At 45.4% G+C, this 20386-nt stretch overlaps 1 protein-coding gene across 2 annotated transcripts in view; it reads right to left on the minus strand.

Annotated features, from left to right (window-relative positions):
* LOC147673704 (uncharacterized) overlaps nt 1-20386 on the minus strand; it is a 64865-nt gene that overhangs the window by 33095 nt on the left and 11384 nt on the right. For both annotated transcript variants that reach the window (XM_086947623.1, XM_086947624.1), the window contains exon 2: nt 11627-12025. In XM_086947623.1, coding sequence (XP_086803749.1) covers nt 11627-12025 — 399 coding nt within the window. The remainder of the gene's footprint in view (nt 1-11626; nt 12026-20386) is intronic.

The following is a 20386-nucleotide window of genomic DNA, read 5'->3' on the forward strand; positions in this document are numbered from 1 at the left end:
TAATGCACTTAAGAGTATATGGTATGCGATATCATGGAACAGCTATTAGGACTTGGTTCCGCAAGCTGCAGACAGGCTCAGCTCATGCCAGAGCACCATCTCACACGATTCCAAGCACTCTGCCTTCAGGATTGTCAAGGCCTGCCATAGGAGTGACTGATAGGAATCTGTGTGTCCATTTTAGGGTTAGGTATAGGTATACTACACCTACAGCAAAGCGTGATTACACGACTTTGCCCCAGCTGTCATGCAGCCAGTTGTGTCAAATTTAAGAGGCCAGCCAGGGGTGGCATAATACATGCTGCAGCCCCTGGCAGCCCTGGGTACACCTATGCCCTGAGTTACAGGGTCTGATAAGGTGGCCCAGTACCAATTGGAAATGTACCTAGGGTACATGGAATCCATATTAAAGAGAGAGCAGTAGGCCTGGGGTCCTGATTGGCAGGATCCCAGGTCGACTATGTCCAAAACCAGCTAAAACACAGGGCAAAAAGTTGGGGGCAACCATAGTCAGGATGTACCTTCCTACACAACCCCCCCCCCCCCAAACGAAAGGAGATAAGGCTATCCTTGTCCAGGTAAGCCTCTATTACCTAAGTGGCCATATAAGGAAGGACCAGCTCTGGCTTGGTTTCCCCCTGTGTCATGGTCCACTAGGCAACCCCTCACCCTAAGGGTATCTGAGGGTCTCCACCATAGGGAATCTCTGTTTCTGGTGTGTCTTGGGAAAGAAGAAGGCTGATGCTGGGATGGAGTACTGAAGTGAGGCTCCTCTACCTTTGGGCTCAACTTCCTCCAATCACCATCCATCATGTGTGCCTTTCTTTCTTTAGCTGAGATGCACTGAGCTCTCAGGGTCAGCCTCTGGCTACCTAAAGCTGGAGGCTGAGTCCCTCTGTTTGGCTTACTGGAGGGACAGGTCAGGTCTGGGGTTTTTAGGCCCCATGTTTGGCTGTGCCCAACAGTGTCCAGCTGGGGGAGGTCCCTAACTACTTTTAAGGGGGATCCCTCAGGAGTCTGACTTATTTTCACTTGGCTAGGTTTACCAGCTTCAGTGATCCTAATCTGCTGATTAAGGGGTTCTTTTGGACAGGGGGCCCTTTGGGGTCCACCACTGGCCTCCCTGACCTCTTCAGCCCTGGGCTGACTGAGGCAGGGTAGAGAGGTGCAGGTTACCTGCTCCAGACTGGGTCCCACCTGGGAAGGGTCCCCTGCCATCAGGGGCTCTGCCAGGCTAGGCCTGACTACCTCTGGGGCAGTTCCTTCAACAGGGGTAGAGTCAGTTCCCTGAGGAGGCTGGCTCTCACCTAGTGTCTGGGAGGGGGAAGACTCTTCTTCCTCCTCAATGCTCTCTGTTTGAGTGGAGTGATCCATTGTTTCAGGCTTCACAACCTCACTATCTGTTTGAGTAGAGGCTGAGACCATTTCAACCTTGCCAACCTTTTCAGGAGGGCACTCAGTTTGTGTTTGGGCTGTGACTGTCACAGCCCTCCTATCCTGTTCTGGAAAGTCTGTCTGAGCCTGGGCAGTGGCTACCACTGCCCTTCCAACCTTTTCAGGGAGGAATGGTGCTTGGACTGGGGCTGTAGCTATTACTGCCCCACTAACCTGTCTGGATAGGCCTATCATTCTGGAGTGAGTTTCTTGCTCCACCTCAGCCCATGCTGAGAGTTCCAGGTCATTCCCCAGTAAGCAATCTACAGGTAGGTTATCTGTCACTGCCACTCTCATGGGCCCTGTGACATTACCCCAGCTGAGCTTGACTACTGCCATGGGATGCCTTCTCTTCACTCCATGAATGTCTGTCACCTGATAAGTAAAACCAGGGGTCAGTTGAGCAGAGGGGACCAGATGGTCACTCACCATGGTGAGGCTGGCCCCTGTGTCTCTGAATGCCTCAACTTTCTGACCATTCAATACAACTTCTTGTCTATACTTTCCCAAAATGTGGGGTCCAGTAGTGAAGTTGGCAAACCCCATGCCAGTCTCACAGACAAGAGTGTGGTCAGGGAACCTGGCTAGGCCATAGTCCTCCTGTTGGCCCAGAGTAATGCCCACCACATTCTTGGGGGCACTCCCACCACCTGGGGGATTACCACTAGTGGTAACAGGAGGTTTAGGAGTATTACCTGGGGGTATATTTCCCTTATTACCATTTTTAGGGCAACTGGCATCACTTTTGTAATGGCCCACCTGTTTACAGGTATGGCAATAAGGTTTCTTCTGTTCTGAAGGAGTGTTCTGGGACCCACCACCCTTGTTGGAGTTTTGGGGCCCTTGGGAAGTCTTCTCTGTGGATTTATCCCCACCCTTCTCTTGAGGCTTGGTTGATTCCTTTTTCTGGTCACCACCCTGGTTTTTAGGCCTAACCCTGGTTCTGACCCATTTGTCTGCCCTCTTACCCAATTCCTGTGGAGAGGTCAGATCAGAGTCTACCAGGTGCTGATGTAATAACTGGTTCTGACAATTATTTAAGATTTGCTCCCTCATAATTAGATTATACAATCCTTTAAAATCAGTAACCTTACTACCCAGTAGCCAGCCTTCAAAAGCCTTAGTGGCACAATCAACAAAGTCAGTCCAATCTTGAGACTGAGTTTTCTGGGTGTCTCTGAGCAGCATCCTGTATTGTTCAGTGGTTAAACCAAACCCATCAACCAGTGTATTCTTCAAGATTTGGTAATTGTTAGCATCCTCCACCCTTGTGGTGAGGAGCTTATCTCTACCTTTGCCATCAAAGGAGAGCCACAAGATAGCTGCCCACTGACTTTGGGGGACACCCTGCACAGTGCAGGCTCTCTCCAAAGCAGTAATCCATTTGTGGATGTAATCCCCTTCTTTAAAGGGGGGCACTATCTTATTCAGGTGCTTTGTATCTAAACTCCTTTCCCTATTGCTAGGTTTATTGCTGCCACCAGTGGGCTGTAGCCCACATAATTCTTGCTCTCTAGCAAGGGCAAGTCTCTCTTTGGCCAGGGCAAGTTCTTCCCTTTCAATCCTCAGTTTGACTGCCCTTTCTTCAGCTTCATACACTCTCCTCTTAGGGGAAGACATCCCTCTGTGAGAAGAGTTGAGAGAGCCATTGGTTCGAAAGGATCTGTTAGAGCCTCTTGATAGAGACCTAACTCGTCCATTCCCAATGTTAAGCTGACCTGAGAGTGGGCCCAGGGGTCCCCTAGTACCAATCTCATGTCTGCTTAAGTTGGACCTGGTTAGTCTGCTGACTTCTACCTGTCCCTTATCTGCCTCATCCCCTGACAACTGGTCATCATCCTCATCCTCAGCATCATCTGCTTCCTGGAGGGGATGGTCCTGGCTATCAAAGGGTCCCTGTAAGGAGGGCATACTTCCTTCTGGATTAGAAGGGTCTGGGTTACCAGCCCTACTGGCATCATAAGCCTCTAGGAGACCAATCAGAAAGGAAGTGGTGGGGTTAGACCCCTGTTTTAGTTTCCTGAGAGTACACACTTGTCTCATCTCATGGAAGCTAAGAGCAGTATATTTAGAAGGGACCTGTGGAGGGTCCACTGACACAAGAGGATACTCAGAGTTTCCTCCTTTGTCCGACATACTGTTTCTAGTGTGGTGTAAGTAATGCACCTACCTACACTATGTGTTTACCTACTGATCCCTTGCTAAGAGTTGCAGCCAAGGTGTGCTAGGCCTTGAGGAGCTGCAACAGCTGGTTCAGTAGAACTCAGAGTATTCTAAGCTTAGTTATATGTACTAACAGTACTTATGTGATCTTTCAACAAGACATTCTTAGGATACGTGTGGTAAAACAACAGCAAGCTCAAATCCCAACCGCTGCTCACCAATGTGGGAAGGTGGCCTGATATGCAGTGGTCACTATTCTAGTGACCACTATGTATCAGTCCAGCAACCCTTATTGATGATTGGTTGTAAGTCAACCTTATAGACCAGCTATCCTAGTAGCGTGGATACGAGCAGTCTAAGGCTAAAGACTCGAGAGGGCGTGTTAAGCCAGCTGTTATACCACATATACCCCTTGAACACCAAGTGAAAGGACACCACACAAGTGTTATGAAAATAAACAGTTATTTATTAAAGATCACAACAGCCCTGTACTCTTTATGAGGACAGGGTACTAAGCACCAACCAAAACTCTTACAAAAATACTTAAGTTAGCACAGTATATACAAATGCCCGAGGGGCACGGAAAACCATATACTAGAAAAGTGGAATGCAAAATTACTAGCAGGTAAGTACAGTACTAATAGGCTTAGGAATCGCTAGGACTTAACTATAGAACCTTCAGATTACTTATAGGAGGCCTAGGGGACTCGGGTGCAGTGTGTGCACTCTCACGCGAGATGCGGGACAAAGTCTATGGTAGCTAGGAATTGCAAAGTTAGTGTTCTCGGGCGAACCCGACCTGGTAGGGAGAAAACGAAAGTAGATTCTGACCCTTGGATAGTGAGGCTATGCTGGGGCACCGAAATGCCGAAGTTACCTAGCCCAGGGGCTGCAGCTGCATAGGACTCAAAAGACGTCGGGAATCCTCGTTGACGGACCAGGAGCCTGGAAGAAAGAAGTTGCTGGCAGGCGACCAGTGAAGAAAGTTCGGTGGATCCAAGCCTGGATCGATGGAAGATGACACCTGAAAGCAGAGGGGACCAAGTTCGAGACTACTAGCCAGTAGTCAGTGGGCACCAGGAGGGCACCGGATGGTAGCCACCTCGACAAGGCGTGTGGGTGACGCTGTGCTCAGAGATCACAAGGACCAGGAAGCGTTGTCGGCGACCAGGAAGGAGGATCGAGCTGTCCCACGAAGATAGAAGCTGTTGGCGTCGCTGGACCCAGGATTGGGCAACAAAGCCTTGGCAAATTCAAGCCCACGCGGTGGACCTAAAATGGCGTCTGGAGTGGACCAGGAGGGTCCGGGGTGCCTCTCTTCAAGAAGGAAGCAAGGGCCAGTCTGGAGCAACCAGACCAGCAGCAGTGATGTCATCGGGTGTCGTTCAGAAGGCCACAAGCCAGCCGGCTAGTAGCCAAACAACGCGGTGCACAGCAAACAGCAGAAGGGCCCCACGCAGATCGTGGAGATGCAGTGAGGCTGATCTTGGGTGCTGGAGCTGTGCAGGGTCGGGGCTTCTTGGACCCCAAAGCACTCACCAGTGGAAGACTCGGTGGGCTTGCAGTAAAGATGTCGTGCAGTCTTGGCGATCGTCGGTCCCTCGAGGTCTCGTCGCACTCACGGTTCTCAGCTTGGCTGTAGAGGTGAGTAGAGGTCAGAGGTGCCAGGGAAGCCGGGTCTCGTCGAGCTGGGTCGTCGGATTCATGATGAAGGACTTGCAGCAGACCGCAGTGTTCTTTAGGATGGTGCCCGCTTGATGCAGGGTGACTACTCCTTAGCCACAAGGGAGAATCTTGAGGAAGAAATCTTGAAGTCCTTTCGCAGAAAGTCGTGTCTTGATTCCAAAGATGATCTAATTTGAACAGGGGGCCCGCTCCCATCTTTATACTAAAAAAGGGGGCTGACCCGGTGACTAGGTCCTGCCTATGGGTGGGACTAGGTGGGGGGTGGTTACACCCCTCAGCCATGCCGGACTTCCCCAGGCCAGGGGCTGGTGTGCCCCTGGAACTGGTTCAGACCGGCCTATGCGTAGTGAGCACCGGGGTGCCACTCAGCAGTCACCTTCCTGTAAAGCCCTGCCTACCCAGGATACACAAAACCATGTCTGGGACGGTGCTAGCACCGCCCCTGACAGGAAACCCTTTGTCCAGGCTCCCCTCGCTGGAAGGACTCCCAGCTGCAGGGGGTCAGACTCGTGTCTGTGGTGGCAGCATCCATTTTGTGGAGCTGAGGCTTCAGTTAACTTTAACCGGGGTTCACAGTTACATACATGTCGTGTCCCTCTAGAAGGGTGGAATGCTAACCCCGTCGCCAGAATTGGCGAGGGGTTAGTATTCCAATTCGTATGACACCTTACTCGACATGTTTTGATAAAGCAATACCAAAGTTAGCATTTAACCGCGAGGATTATAATGCACTTAAGAGTATATGGTATGCGATATCATGGAACAGCTATTAGGACTTGGTTCCGCAAGCTGCAGACAGGCTCAGCTCATGCCAGAGCACCATCTCACACGATTCCAAGCACTCTGCCTTCAGGATTGTCAAGGCCTGCCATAGGAGTGACTGATAGGAATCTGTGTGTCCATTTTAGGGTTAGGTATAGGTATACTACACCTACAGCAAAGCGTGATTACACGACTTTGCCCCAGCTGTCATGCAGCCAGTTGTGTCAAATTTAAGAGGCCAGCCAGGGGTGGCATAATACATGCTGCAGCCCCTGGCAGCCCTGGGTACACCTATGCCCTGAGTTACAGGGTCTGATAAGGTGGCCCAGTACCAATTGGAAATGTACCTAGGGTACATGGAATCCATATTAAAGAGAGAGCAGTAGGCCTGGGGTCCTGATTGGCAGGATCCCAGGTCGACTATGTCCAAAACCAGCTAAAACACAGGGCAAAAAGTTGGGGGCAACCATAGTCAGGATGTACCTTCCTACACCCATTAACAACTTAAAGTACATATTCCAGAGATCTGAGATTTATATAACAGTTTGTCTCTTTGAAGCTCATCTTCTGGCAGCTAGCTGTCAGATTGTAAAAACATCCGGTGTATTGGGGTTTAGGAAATAATTTGGAGGGGGGTCCGAAATTTCGATAGCCTTGGGGCCTCGACAGGGATTAATCCGGTACTGTATTGGTATACTCTGAACTAAGCCGGAGAATGTTGGGGCTCAGCTAGTGGGTCAAGGAGGCCCACAGTGGGCCAGGCCCCGAGAGGTAAGGCGTTCACCTGCACCTGGCCCAAGACAAGTGGTGCGCTTTTGAGCATTATGCATGCAGGTAACCCTCTGCATTGCAGTGCAAACCTTGTGAATGGCGTCAGAAATGGAGTTATCTGTAAAGCAGCGGCCACAGAGCACAATTCATTATTTGCTGAGCTGTATAATACTTTGCTGGTACCGTGAGTCTGGTCCATAGGTAAACATATGACAAGACAGGAAGGACTATTGGAAATATGTGATTCTGCAGCTGCAGCGTTTTCCGCATAATTTTGCTGCTTTTGCCACATAATCCATCATCTGCTGCAGAATATGCCGATTAAAAAAAATCTTCAGCTCAAACAGTTCAAATGTTACTTAAATTACAGTGACATGTATAGCTGCACAGTAGAAGGCACTTTACAAAGATTGACTGGTCAGTTTTTAGTTGCTTATTGCTTTACTTGGGTGTTCCACTGGGAACTATGTGGGGAAAGCTTTTCCCAGAGTGTGCTGCATTATGTACCACAACATGCATTTTCTTACAGATTAATTTAGTCAACCCTGCCGTCAGTGCTTAATTTGAGCTGGTGCTTTCCGGTACTCGGCACCGGCACCTTATTGTCAGCACTGGGGCTATGACAGTCTTCCACATGGTGGCGCTGTCCTGCTAATTTCAGTATGAACATAACAGCGGTTTATTTGTTCAATTTACATTAATAATGACTGGTACCTGCCTCCCAAGCCATTCTTCTGGCTTTGGGGGACTGGAATAGTCTGACTTGTTACACTTGTAGGAGTGTGAAGGTTAGTAGCTGTGTATGTACTGTCATTTGCAGCGCTGGCATGGGTTATGTGCGGTGCAAGCTACAATGGCCTCCCGATGATAGCCCTGGCACTTATCCTTTTACAAATTAAGCACTGCGGCTGCCGCGGCCAGCCCCTCGTGAAACTTCAGTTGCCTTTTTGCACCTTACAGGTGAAGAATTCAAGGGAAAAGCCAAGGCCGTGGCAGCGGTGTTATTAAAAATAAAATTTGTCGCGCGAGTACCAAGGCTGCACCTCAGGGCTCTTCAATCCACTGCCAGACACTACTGCTCCTTCGTCTTACCCTTGCTGGTTCCGGCTTTCTCCCTGTGTGCCCATTTTTCTGTCTTTCTCCTTCCTTCCTGTTAGTGTGTTTCTCTTTCTTTTGCTCGCAGCGTATCTCAGGTGAGGAAAAGTGAGTGCTGGTGACCCCAACCAACAACCACCAGTTTAAATTAAGCACCGATTTCTAGATTGTCTGACTACAATAATCAGCCATGCTTTAAGACTGCCTCCTTCTGCCTTTTACTTAGATTTGCACATATTCACTTATTTTCATTCTTTATCTCTTTGTAATACATGGGATTCTGCAATGCCTGTATAATAACCAGTCTCTAATTTCTTCACAATATTTAACTCGTGAAGCACCCAGCCGCTTTCATAAAGAAATGACACAGCTGCACACTGTAATAACTTATTACAGTTGAGTTCTGGCGTTCCAACGCCTGCTGCCAGAGCCAGCAAAAAGGCCAGGCATGTCACTAAGCATAATTAATGCAGCTGTTTAAAGAACGAAAACAAAACATGTCTTCTTTATTCTTTTCTAGTGACTAGCAGAAAGGAGATATTTATGGCTGCATGTTTTTTGTACTCCTAAGGTTATTACAGAAAAGTTAGAATGTTTCTGCTTGTTTCTACACATTACGAGCTACTGCACTTTTTAATAAAATTTGCTTGTATTAAACGGATTCTACCATCTTTTTGCAACATATGTAACAGCTTTTTTGATGTACATAACTTTGCACTAGAGATTCTATTTTTACTATTCATCTTTGCAAATATGCTCTGTCTTTCATACGAAAGAGCTATGCTAAGTGTAGGAACACTAGACACAGATTAACCAGGTTTGGGAAAGCACCCAGTAAAGCCACCGGGGGCCAAGGGTAGAGTCAGTGAACAGAGAGTAAGTCCAGCCTTCACCAAGCTCCATACAATAGCATAAGAGAGCATGAAATGCTGCCCATAGCAGACACTGGCTTACCACCAACTTAAAATAGATTATTGAGGGGTGGAAGTACAGGCCAGAACCTTTAACTTGGGCCACAGTATCTCCATCTCTAATTAGTAGGCCAGGAAACTTGTAAAAAGACCCTAAATGATAAGCGCTAGTGCCTTAATTCAAATGTCACCGGCTAAGCAATCATCTTGAGTTGTTGCATAGAAAACTGCATGCTGCTTAGTGCCTGGGAATAGGGGGGGGGGCAAAGGTGTGCCAAACTGCTGCACAAGTCATTACAAGTGCACACAGCCAATGATGATCACTGCTGAAGGTTCCATGCATGCTTTTTTGAGGTAAGGCATCGCTTGCTAAGCATCCGTTTGTCCAGGTAGAGGCTGTCTTCCATTTCTAAAGTCCTTGGACCTGGCTACCATTTTGTATTCAAACCTCAGCTTCTAGAAGGGCAGTATGCCCTGGAACCCACTCTAGCGGAGGTGGGGTAATGAGGAGGTTTGGAGAGTTTCCTAGTAGTATACGTAGTCTTCGAAGATGGTAAGCATACTCTCTCACATATTCTCTGTGAAAGAACCTTACAAGCTTTCCTGTTTAATCACATGCAACACTGGAAAAATGCCTGTAGGGCTCTAACGAGCCAAGCCCGCTTCAGATCATAGGATGGCCGACTGGTTACATTTTCTGCTTAGCTTCAAATTCCTGTGTGTCCTATTGTTCAACCTGTAGCTCTTTTATGTATTTATTGTTTTTTTAGTTAATTATAAGTTTTTAAGCATATAGTTATTTTTTTGCAGAAATCCCTACGTCTTTGCTTAGAGTCCACTAGCCACCTATGCTTTCTGACTCTGGTTCAGTAAAACCAGCTCTCTTGAGTGTGTTTACGCTAGGTACATAGTCACTAGTTTGGGTGGGAGTTTTGGGTCCGCACGGAGGGTGGCTCCTCTACCAGAATTTGTGGAGCCCCAGGCAAGCATATTTTGCTGTTTGAGCAATCTCTTCCCTTCTCTAGAAATATCTTTCTAGGCCATGTACTGCATACATTTATTGTATAGGTGCAGCAAAGTGTCTGCCTTGAATGGTCTTAACGTAACACCAACCTTAGGTGGATGAATAGGATAAGAGTATTGGTGTCCAAATTATAACGAAAGCCACCTGTGCTCTGGGTTTATTAAGTACGGCTTGAAAGTGCAACTGTCTGCAAGACTTATTCCTCGAATCACATTTTTTTTTGCTTCACCCAGAAGAGTATATATTTCTATCACTCCCTGCCATTGGGTGTTAGGTCTACCAATCCACTTTCTGGGAAATGCTTCCATTTGAATGCATGAGGTAGTATTTTACATCTACACAAAGCCAAGCAATCACCACACTGTTTGCCCTATCCAAGTCTTCACCATTTATGCTCTAAACAGGACAGTTCTCTGTTGTTTTTTTGCCTTTTCTCCACAGTATTGGCCAAGCCAGTAGGAGTAGATCTGGCTTTAATGCACTAAACAGGATTTTTGCAAGCAGCACATGGAAACAGCATTTGTAAATGACTGATTTAAGAACTATTGGCTGTGCAAATACTTGTTCCTTGGAAGTCAACCATTCAATCATTATAACCTGACCTGTATACTGTGCTTTGCAGCAGAATACAAATTAGCACCACAAATGTGCCTTAATATGCAGTAAAGACTGCCAACTCCGCTTAGGTGCGACACATTGATTAGTCTAGAAGGGTAAACAACCTTTACAACGCAACTTTTACCACGCAGTGCCTTTACGACGCAACTTTTGCAACGCAAACCATTACAACGCATTGAGCTGGAGGGCGCTCTAGGATAGGGAATAGGTTTATTTACTATCCAACACCTTCCCTACTATCCACGGGGACTGGAGTTGGAATAGTAAATTAAACTATTCACTATCCAGCGCCCCAAAGCACTATGCGTTGTAAAGGCATGCGTTGTAAAAACCGCGTCGTAAAGGCATGCGTGGTAAAAGCATGCGTTGTAAGGTCATACATCCGTCTATAAGGACAATAAAAATCCTAAAAACATACTGCAGCAACTGCATTGCAGATATGTAGCATTAGGTCTGCTGCTTTGTAAGTTTGTAAAAAAATTGAGTGCCTTTCCTGCCCCGACTGCTAATCAGAACTTAGAAACTGAGTGGCACTGCATACCCTAGTTACATTAGAGCCCTATAGTTTTTGAGCAACCTCTAAAAGACCTATTCACAAAGGCCTTTTGGAGTAAATAAAGTGTTACTTCTTTACGAACTCTTACATCAAAACATCAAAAATGGGATTCATATCTGAACATTCATGTACAATTATTACAAATAGAAAGGATCATGACCTCTTTGCACTATTACTAGTAGGAAGTTGGGCGTTTCAGGACCATTCACATAGGCATGTAACAGTACCTTAAAAAGTACCCCAGTAGAGCTACTTCTTGTAATCGGGAATACGTTTGTGAATTGGCTCCAACATCTTGCACAGTAATGACAAGATGGCACTCATCAATGCTTGACTGGAGCAACTAAATAGTCACCTAAACAACTAAAGCTTCCACATGGATTTAATATGAATGTTAAATCTATACATTTGCAGCACTGGGCTTTGAATGAGAATTGGAAAGGAAAAGGAAAGACATCTAGAGATAGAGGATTTGCATACTTGGCTAACATTCTTTAGCTAACAAACATTATCAACTTCCATTAGTTAATGTTTTTAGATAGAACACCAACAGAAATAATCATGGAAATTGTACGTATGTGGTCCAGGGAAAGGCCAATATCTTACCCATGCTGGACACACTTTGAGATGAAGATAGTGCCCGCTGTCTTGGAGTTGCACTGGTGCCGGTTTGTGATGCAGAGTCCGAGGCGTGTGACCCCATTCTGTTCAGAAACCGATAGTCCTCCGACAGTCCATCAGGCGGATTTTCCAAGTATTGGAACGGGTCAGACACATGACCATTGGTGAAAACTGTTCTGGGAGGCATGTTAACACAGTTTGCGTAGATCTCAGAGGAGATCTCCCCTGACTTCAACCCAGGTGTTTTTGTCCTTGGATCGGTGTGTGAATCCGCAGTAGAGTCCATGTTTTCCTGGGGAAGCTGCTGTGACACCGTTTTGATTCCTGGTGCATCAACAGAAGCCCACCGTCCCGGCAGGTCTTGGGAAGCGTCTGCCCCGACATCTGCGAGAAAGAACACACAGTTATTGGCTACAACCTAGACATGTTAATTCTAACTGCACTTTCCAGAATCTCCATGAGAAATAGGCTTCAAACCAAGTAAGAGGATATCTATGTTGATTTATAAGGCACAAACGTGGCCCAAGACACTAGATTACTTAACAATAACATAGTTACCAGGTGACCGGTATCAATACAATAAACAAAGAAGTATTACAAATGCTGAGTAATATAAAAATACAATAGTCATAAATCAGGGAGATGCAACAGCCATGAACTAATATATCTCAAAAGCAAGCCCAAGAAAAACTCAGGCTGTAACAAATGGAGCTACTTTCACTTTATGTCTAAGATTACACAACTCAGTCCTATTCGGAGCAGTCACGGCTGCCATGACTCGCCGGGGGTGACTTGGGGTTCACAGGGGGGGGCGGTGATTAAAAATACCAAAAAAACATACCGGAACAGGAAGCCTCCCTCCCCAAGCCAATCACAATGCTGCAATGGCAGCGTTGTGATTGGTGGGGACAGCGCCCAGCTGAGCGCCTAAGGGGAGGCCTACATAAAGAAAATGCATAGTACGCATGACTGGTTTGGTCAGCCCCAGAAGGCCGACCAAACATGCAGGGCCCACAGCAATGGGCAAGCCACTCCTCCCCAAACCGCCCACCCGCCTGCTCCCAACCAGGCATTAATACAGACATGCTCAGCATTCTGCTTTCTTGCAGCGCGAAGAAGCAGAAATATAAAATGGTATTTAAAATACTCTTTTATGTTTCTGCTTCTCGCAATGCAAGAAAGCAGCGGGGCGATGCTCCTCCACCCTAAAGGAGGAGCGGCCGCTGATTTGGAGACCAGGATTAAAAACCATTGCCCCGGGTTCCACAGTTTTCCAAAATGCCTGCAAGATTACTGATGTGGGGGTGGTTCCAATAGCGAGATGCAAAGAAGGCTGACCCCAGGGGTATGGCACTGTTGGGGGCCAAGCCCAGATTTTAATGCAGCGTTTATAATCAGCATATATTGTTAACGTGGTAAAGGTGTGGTTAGACATTTAAAAACTTTAGACCCTTCCCTCTTCTATCCCTCCACTATTCTTTTCAATCCAAATAACAGACTAACATGTCCACCCCTCAAATTAATTTCATATTTGTGTAGACTAGTTCACCACTAATTCTTTTTTGGCTCCAAAGTAGCGTGCTACTTGCCTAAAAGTGCTTCAACACCTCATCAGTGTAGCAAGCACTATATAAATGCAACCCTTTGCCCTCTTCTATCCCTCCACTACCCTTCTCAATTCAACTAACAGACTAATATATCCACCACTCAAATTAATTTCATATTTCACTATACTAATCACCAATAATCCTTTATGGGTTCCGGAGTAGCGTGCTACTCGCCGAAAAAACACTTCAACACCTCATATGTGGTAGTAGGTGCTATACAAATGCATTTACAATACAATACAATACTAGCCCCCCCATCTAAGTAGGTAATTAGATGCTACATTACTAAGATCTCACCTAAACTTACTAACATTCCATGAAGTTCTGCAACACAAACCAACCGGCCCGAGAAGCTCAGAAACCTGAAACATACCAGATGAATTATACACAGACATGTCAATAGTCCAGAGTAGACCAGACCTCATTCAATGAAGCCTTTTCTAGTTCCTACACCGCCCTCTTCTGAAGGTACCTTTCAGTGCAATAAAGAGATGACATCCTCTACTGTGAGTTAATGGATCTTTTTGTTTGAACTACCCAGAACCATCAGAGATTCTAAGATGGAAAATGCCTTGACCTCAGTACACCAAGCCTCATGCGCGAGAGCCTTTCCGCATTGATACTGCCAAATTTCTTTCTTGTGAGGATTTGATTTTGCATTGCAATTGTTTTCTCATCTAATGACAACACTAAGCACACACACGACTCTCAGGGACCTAGAAACATTGAATGTCCAATGTCCACATCCGCACAGGGATAGCTAGACAGCCAAGCTGTGAACAGCAGGTCCAATGCCGTGATGGCACTCTTGAATCAGACGCTGCAGGCTCCAGACTATGTTAAGTGTTGTGATCATACAAATCCATACCACAAACCAGTTTTCATTTCCATCTCCTTGACACCTCTCTCTGCTTCCTCATTCTTTAGTTTTAAACAGTTATTCGCTTAGTAAAAAAATTTAGTAAGTGCACCGCATCACACTGATGGGGGAGAAACACACATACAATTTTGACTTATGAGATACCTGGCTGGCAAAGACTAATCTACTGGAGCTTTCTTTAGGTTGTGGTATCTTGGAATTTTTGGGGATTCAGTGGAACTACAACATGTGTTCACCTTGTAAAATAGGTATATCTCCAAGAAATTATGGCATTACAGAAACATCACTTAAGATAAAATTGCTAAACAGAAAAAAATGTTTAGTTGCAACAAAGAAAAAAAACACACATTTAAAAACATATGAATTTTTAGGATGTTATATTTTGTTATGTCTATTTGTTTCATGCTCATCACTCGCAAGGGTACCCAGGAGACTCACAGATGCCTGTTGTTGTGTAAGGGGGTCAGTGAAGTTCCTTAAGGTGTGGGTGATGTGAATGAGTAGCAGTAGGTTTACGATGAATCTTGCCACAGCGTTTTGGATGGTTGGTAGCCTGTTGAGAAGTTGCTTGGTGATGCTGGCATAGAGTGTATTGCCGTAATCAAGTCTGCTGGTTATCAGGGCCTGTGCGACAGTTTTCCTAGAGTGCATTGGTAGACACTTGAAAAATGTTCACAGCATCCTCAGGATGTGGAAGCAGGAAGAAGTCACCACATTTATTTGGGTTGTCATGTTGAGCTCGTGATTCCTATGTGTCTGGCATGGGTGGTGGGGATAGGTTTTGAGCTGAGGTCTGCGGCCACCAGGTAGTGTACAAAGCAGAGGATTTTCCTCTGAAGATATCCACTTCAGTTATGTCTGAGCTGAGCTTGAGGACGCCGGATCTTATCCAGGCGGCTACTGTCGTCATGCAGGTGGCGAATTTGTTTTTTTCATGGGGAACTTGTCCGACAAAGAGTATCAGTTGGGTGCGGTCTGCAAAGGAAAATATGTTGCTGTTGTGTGATCTGATGAGGTCTTCCAGTGGGGTCACGTAGATGTTGAATAAGGTCGTACTGAGAGATGATCCCAGAGGTACTCTGCAGATGAGGTAATTGGCTTCTGATTTTATAGGGTGGCATGATGACTTTCTGGACCCTTCCTGCGAGGAAGGACCAGATTCTTTTGAAGGTGGTCCTTGAATGCCTGTGTTGTGTAATCTTTTGATCAATATAAATTGAGAGACTGTATTGAAGTCCGCTGAGAAGTCAAGGAGTATGATGGCAGCTATTTCTCCTCAGCGGAGGATCATCCTGATGTCTGCTGCTGTGATGAGGGCAGTCTCTGTGCTGTGACTGAACCTAAACCTGATTATGTGGCGTCTTGTAGTTGGTGTGCGTCGAAATAGTGGACGAGTTGCTGGTTAATGGCTTTCTCCTTGAGCTTGACTGGGTTTGGCAGATGGGAGATAGGTGAACTGCATTGATCATCTTGTGTTTCCCAGCATCTGGGAATGTCGTGGTTATGATGGAGATGTTCAAGATGCAGGTGAGTACTTCGCTGTTTGGGGAGGTACCCATGTTGTAAATGTGGCGGGGGCAGGAGTCTGTGGGTGCCCCAGAGTTGATGGTCCTCTTGATCTTGGCTTGTTTCTTCCACTGTGATTGCTTCCCAGGTAGTCATGGAGAGTTCGGGATTTCTTTGGGGGAGGCTGGAGGTGAGAGTGAAGGGGAATGTCTGAGGGTCAGAAATTTTGTATGAAGACGAATTAAAACCAGAAACATTCACATAAAGGATTTAAAGATTGTAATAGGAGATTGGGCAAGAAATAGTATAACAGATAATTAAGGGTGATGGTGTAGGGTAGATATGGTTCAGGGTTACAGTAAGTGTTATGCTCAGGGTCACAGTTAAGGTAAGAGTAACATCGCTGGGTTCTGTTTAGAGACACTGCCAAGTTTATGTTATAAAAGGGTGGAGAAAGGATTTTTTTTGTATAAATAAATGGTGGATCACCATAGTGAAATGATTGGTTGCTGCACAAGGAAGAACAACTGTAGGCTTGCTGGCAAGTCACTGAGTTATTCCACAGGTAGACAGGTGGACATAACAGAAGTCCAGGATGTATAATGGTAGACCCCACATGGCCATATGTTGGGTTTTGGTCCAAGGTTGATCTTTCATAGCGCTATGGAAGATCCTACATGATGCTACTGTGGGGCTCAGCTGAGGTCCAAGAATGTACTACATGATACATATGGAACACTCAAAAATACACAAGTCCAGTTCGAGTTTCAACACACACAAAAATAACCATACACAGGGTGTAACACTCCTCCATTCTTCCACTAGACAACACATGCCTCACTTGCAACTGCCCCTACTATGAGACAGAATTCAGAAGAACAAGAATAGAATAAAACCAAGAAGGCAAATGCCTTTAAGTATATATACACACCTAAAAAAAGGTACAAACTTACAGCATTAAAAACAAACAAATAAGAGGAAATCATCATGAGTAACATACTACAGTAGCCACAGTTATCAAACCCACTCTATACAACTGAACCGACATGCTGCTAAACACACACTATTCCCATCTCTAAATAACTGAACAAATGTGCAAGCACAGTTGTGATCATGTAGATTGGAATTAGCATACCCTTAGCTGCACACAGTTGTCATTTCTAAGAAACTGGAAAATGTGATACACGTCTAGGGTATCATGTGCATGGAACTGAGAAAAACAAAAAAGCATGAATTGATTTCTGCCAGTGGTAATTAGCCTGGGGAATGCTCCAGTGTATGTTTTTGATTGCTGCCACTGCAGTCTAGAATCAACACTACACAGAAAAGCCTTGGACAGGGTGCGGCAGGTATCTCAGGACATGGGCAAGAAGAGGACATCGGAGGAACAAATCGGGATGGGGCGCTGCCTGAGCCCGAGGTGGCTTGTGATGATAACTCAGCACACTCCATGAAGAAGATATAACTGCTTCTCTGAACAGGAAGAGGCAAGGGACAATTTGTGGACACTAGAAAAAAGTTGTAGGAATTTTGGACTGATCAACCATCTTACCGTTGTCGATGCCACCAACCCTCTCGGATCTACATTCAACACCCGAGCTCCATGTCCCATAGATGGGCAGATTGTTGGAGGGAGTATCAAAGGGGCCAAGGGGAGATCAGTCAAGTCCAATTAAGGAGGCAGGATCAAGGGAAGCTGATGCCTCCCATGGAAAAGGCAGATCCGGGTGAGTGAAACATCTTGTGCTCAAGGGTGCTGGATGTGGTGCAAACGGGACTTTGAGCTGTAGCTGCCTGTCTTCCCCTGGTGAAGATGATGGTCAGTCTGTTGAAACTCGAGGTTTTTAAGAGCAAAGTCAGGACGGGCCCACCTTTAGAGGAGTAGGAAACCTATATTACACATTTGTAAAAAAGGACTAGAAGACTCCGCATAAAAAGAGGAACGCTAATATCGACAAACCACAAAAAAGAGATAGAGTCTAAAGACAATGTTGTGTGGCTGTTTCTATAAAAGTATAACAATTTCATCAAAAAGTGACAATTACAATAGACAGTAAGAGCGTAAGAAGGATGTTAGCATGATCAGCTGGGGAAAAGATGGCTACAAACTCATGCCGCAAGGGGAAAAACGCTTGAGTCCTCGAGAAAAAGAAACAGAAGGAGAGGGAGAAGAAACTTCACCTCAATGTCCCAGCAGAGTGAATAGAAAAATGGTCAAGGCCATCTCTGGAGAGTAAAGTAAGTCCACATCTTAAGCTCCTCTACACTGACTTTTCAAATCATGCTAGATATACAAACAATAGGGTATCTGGTCCCTATTCAGTTTTCCCATTGTTTAATCAGAAGTCCAAAGAATTTGGGACATGCTTTACTGCCCCTCTACCAATCATACCCATCTCGGCTCAGGAGAACGGGATTGAATTAACACAGAATGACGGGCACCGGAAAGATAGTACAAGACCATCTACAAACGATAAAACTTTTGGTCAGACTCCAACTGGTCTTCTGTAGACATGTGAAGTACGGAACTAATTTTAAAAAAACAAGAAAAGATGCAGCAAAAGAGGTGTTAAGGTGCTGATCTCTACAGACTGAAAGGTCAAGAAGATACATCTCTGAAATGTTCCACTTTCTCAACTTGATCAGAACAACACTGACACTTTAGCAACAAAGATCAATGGAGATTGGTACCCAAAGGCGTTGTTGAACCAAAGAGTGCTTCAGCAATCTACAAGGCAAAACTGGTGTTAGATAATCATTGCCGAGGCGTGAGCTACCCTGAGAAAACCAGCATTGTTTTAAGCAAATTCGTACTCTCTGCATACCCGAAACAAAGATGCACCAATAGAAAGGAACAAAGCCTGAAATGAACAACTATCCTCATATGTAGTCTAACTCTGAATCAGTAGCAAGTTATTACTATGACATAAAATTCAGAAATTAAGGTATTGGTCTCTTTGACATCAGACGTTAAAGAAGAGTGTGAAGAGCAACCACATCAGAAGTCAACTATTGCTTGGGCCAAAGAAAAGTGGTCGTCACCGACACAATGGAGGACCTCATCCTTCTAGATCTCCACTGGATTAATCATATGCAGCAAATGCCAAAAAAACGTCTTGGAGATCAAAACAGTGGCTTGGCTTGAGGAACAACATTGAGACTTTCCAGTGGGATCCATGCTGTAGAAGAAAGGATGGAGATTCTGGAACAGCATTGTCAGCACTTAATACCAGGAATATTCACCTAAAAATGCTCCAGAATCAGATAGACAAACTAGAAAACTGTTTCAGAAACCTCAATTTTGCATTTTATGGAGGTTTCTGAGGGGAGAGAGATTAATAGTGGAATTAAAGAGTTTGGAGCAATCTTATGAAAGAATGGTTTCCCGAAGGCCTTTCAGGATAGAGGAAATTGGCAGTTACTAGGTTGGAACTAATCTAGTTCCAAAAACCAAAGTAAGAATGCCACCTTCAAAATGTCTTTCTTTTTTTAGGGCTACTGAATATCTTGACGGTGGCTGAGAACCTAGCTAAGAGGTTTAGCTATTCCCACCCAAAATGAGCATATGAAAATTAAAGTATTAACTTTAGGAATAAAACGATGAAAGATAGGCAAGTGTGAAAAGTATAGCCACTCCCTGGAACAGAGACCAAGAAAGGGCAGGAAAACAACATGATGAGGAGATACATTATAAAAATTAAGGGAAATATTTAGCCATCTATGTCTTTTACAATTGATTTTGATATGTGAATAGGTCATAGCAGAGCTGGCAGGTGAAGTGCATAGCCCAGTGATTAATTTGAGCCTGTGGTTTACGGTGCTCGGCACCGGCAGTTAATTGCCGGAACCTGCACTTACGACAGCTGCCGCATGGAGGCGCTGTTTGTGTAATTTAAAGATGAGCGGAAAAACATTTGTTTGCTAATTCAATATACATTCAAAACAACTAATACCTGCCACCCAAGCCATTCTTAAAACTTTGGCAGCCTTGAACAGTCTGAAATGTCACACTTGTAGCACTATGATGGTTAGTAATTGTGTAGTACAGTGGCAATGTGTGGTGCACACTGCGCTGCCCGCTTGTCAAGGGCCCCAGCACTAATTTCTTTTTTACAAATTAAACACTGGCATAGCCCAAACACTAAACCCACAACTTCTATTAGATAACCCCTACGAACGCTTTATGAGGTGCAATGGGGTTGATGGTCGCACTTATCTGCTAATCCGAGAGTCAAAAAGTTCAAAGATGGGTGGGAAGGGGTGTAAGATTATGACATGTGAAGTTTGGGTGGAAGATGGTGGGAGGTGATCGATTAACCTCATAGCTGCGTCGAACGTTCAGCGCCCAGTGCTGAACGTTCGAAGAACGAATGCTGGCCCGTCGGCCAACGGTCGTGCGCAGCACTGGCAAGGTAGTGCTTGCGACGACCGTTGGCCGACGGCAGCACTTAAGGGGTTAAGGGACCATAAAGAAGGTGGCAAGGTAATTCTGTAAGTATAGATTACATAACTAAGTAAAAATTTAAAATAGTGACTAGGAAAATTATTATCTATTGATATGGAATGGACTGGCACTAAGGAGGTCTTTGCACCCTTTTTGAGAAAACTAAAGCTGGTGTAATCATGATGTAAGAATCTCAGTTTGTGTCTCGGGTATCCCCAATGTATAAAGACTTGGCCATGGGTACAGAAGTGCTGTATTCTAATGTTCCTTTTATTTTTAGCTATGTCAACCAACTAACAGGCACAAAC

Source organism: Lissotriton vulgaris, chromosome 12, assembly GCF_964263255.1.
Source record: "Lissotriton vulgaris chromosome 12, aLisVul1.2, whole genome shotgun sequence".
Classification (NCBI taxonomy): Eukaryota; Metazoa; Chordata; class Amphibia; order Caudata; family Salamandridae; genus Lissotriton; species Lissotriton vulgaris.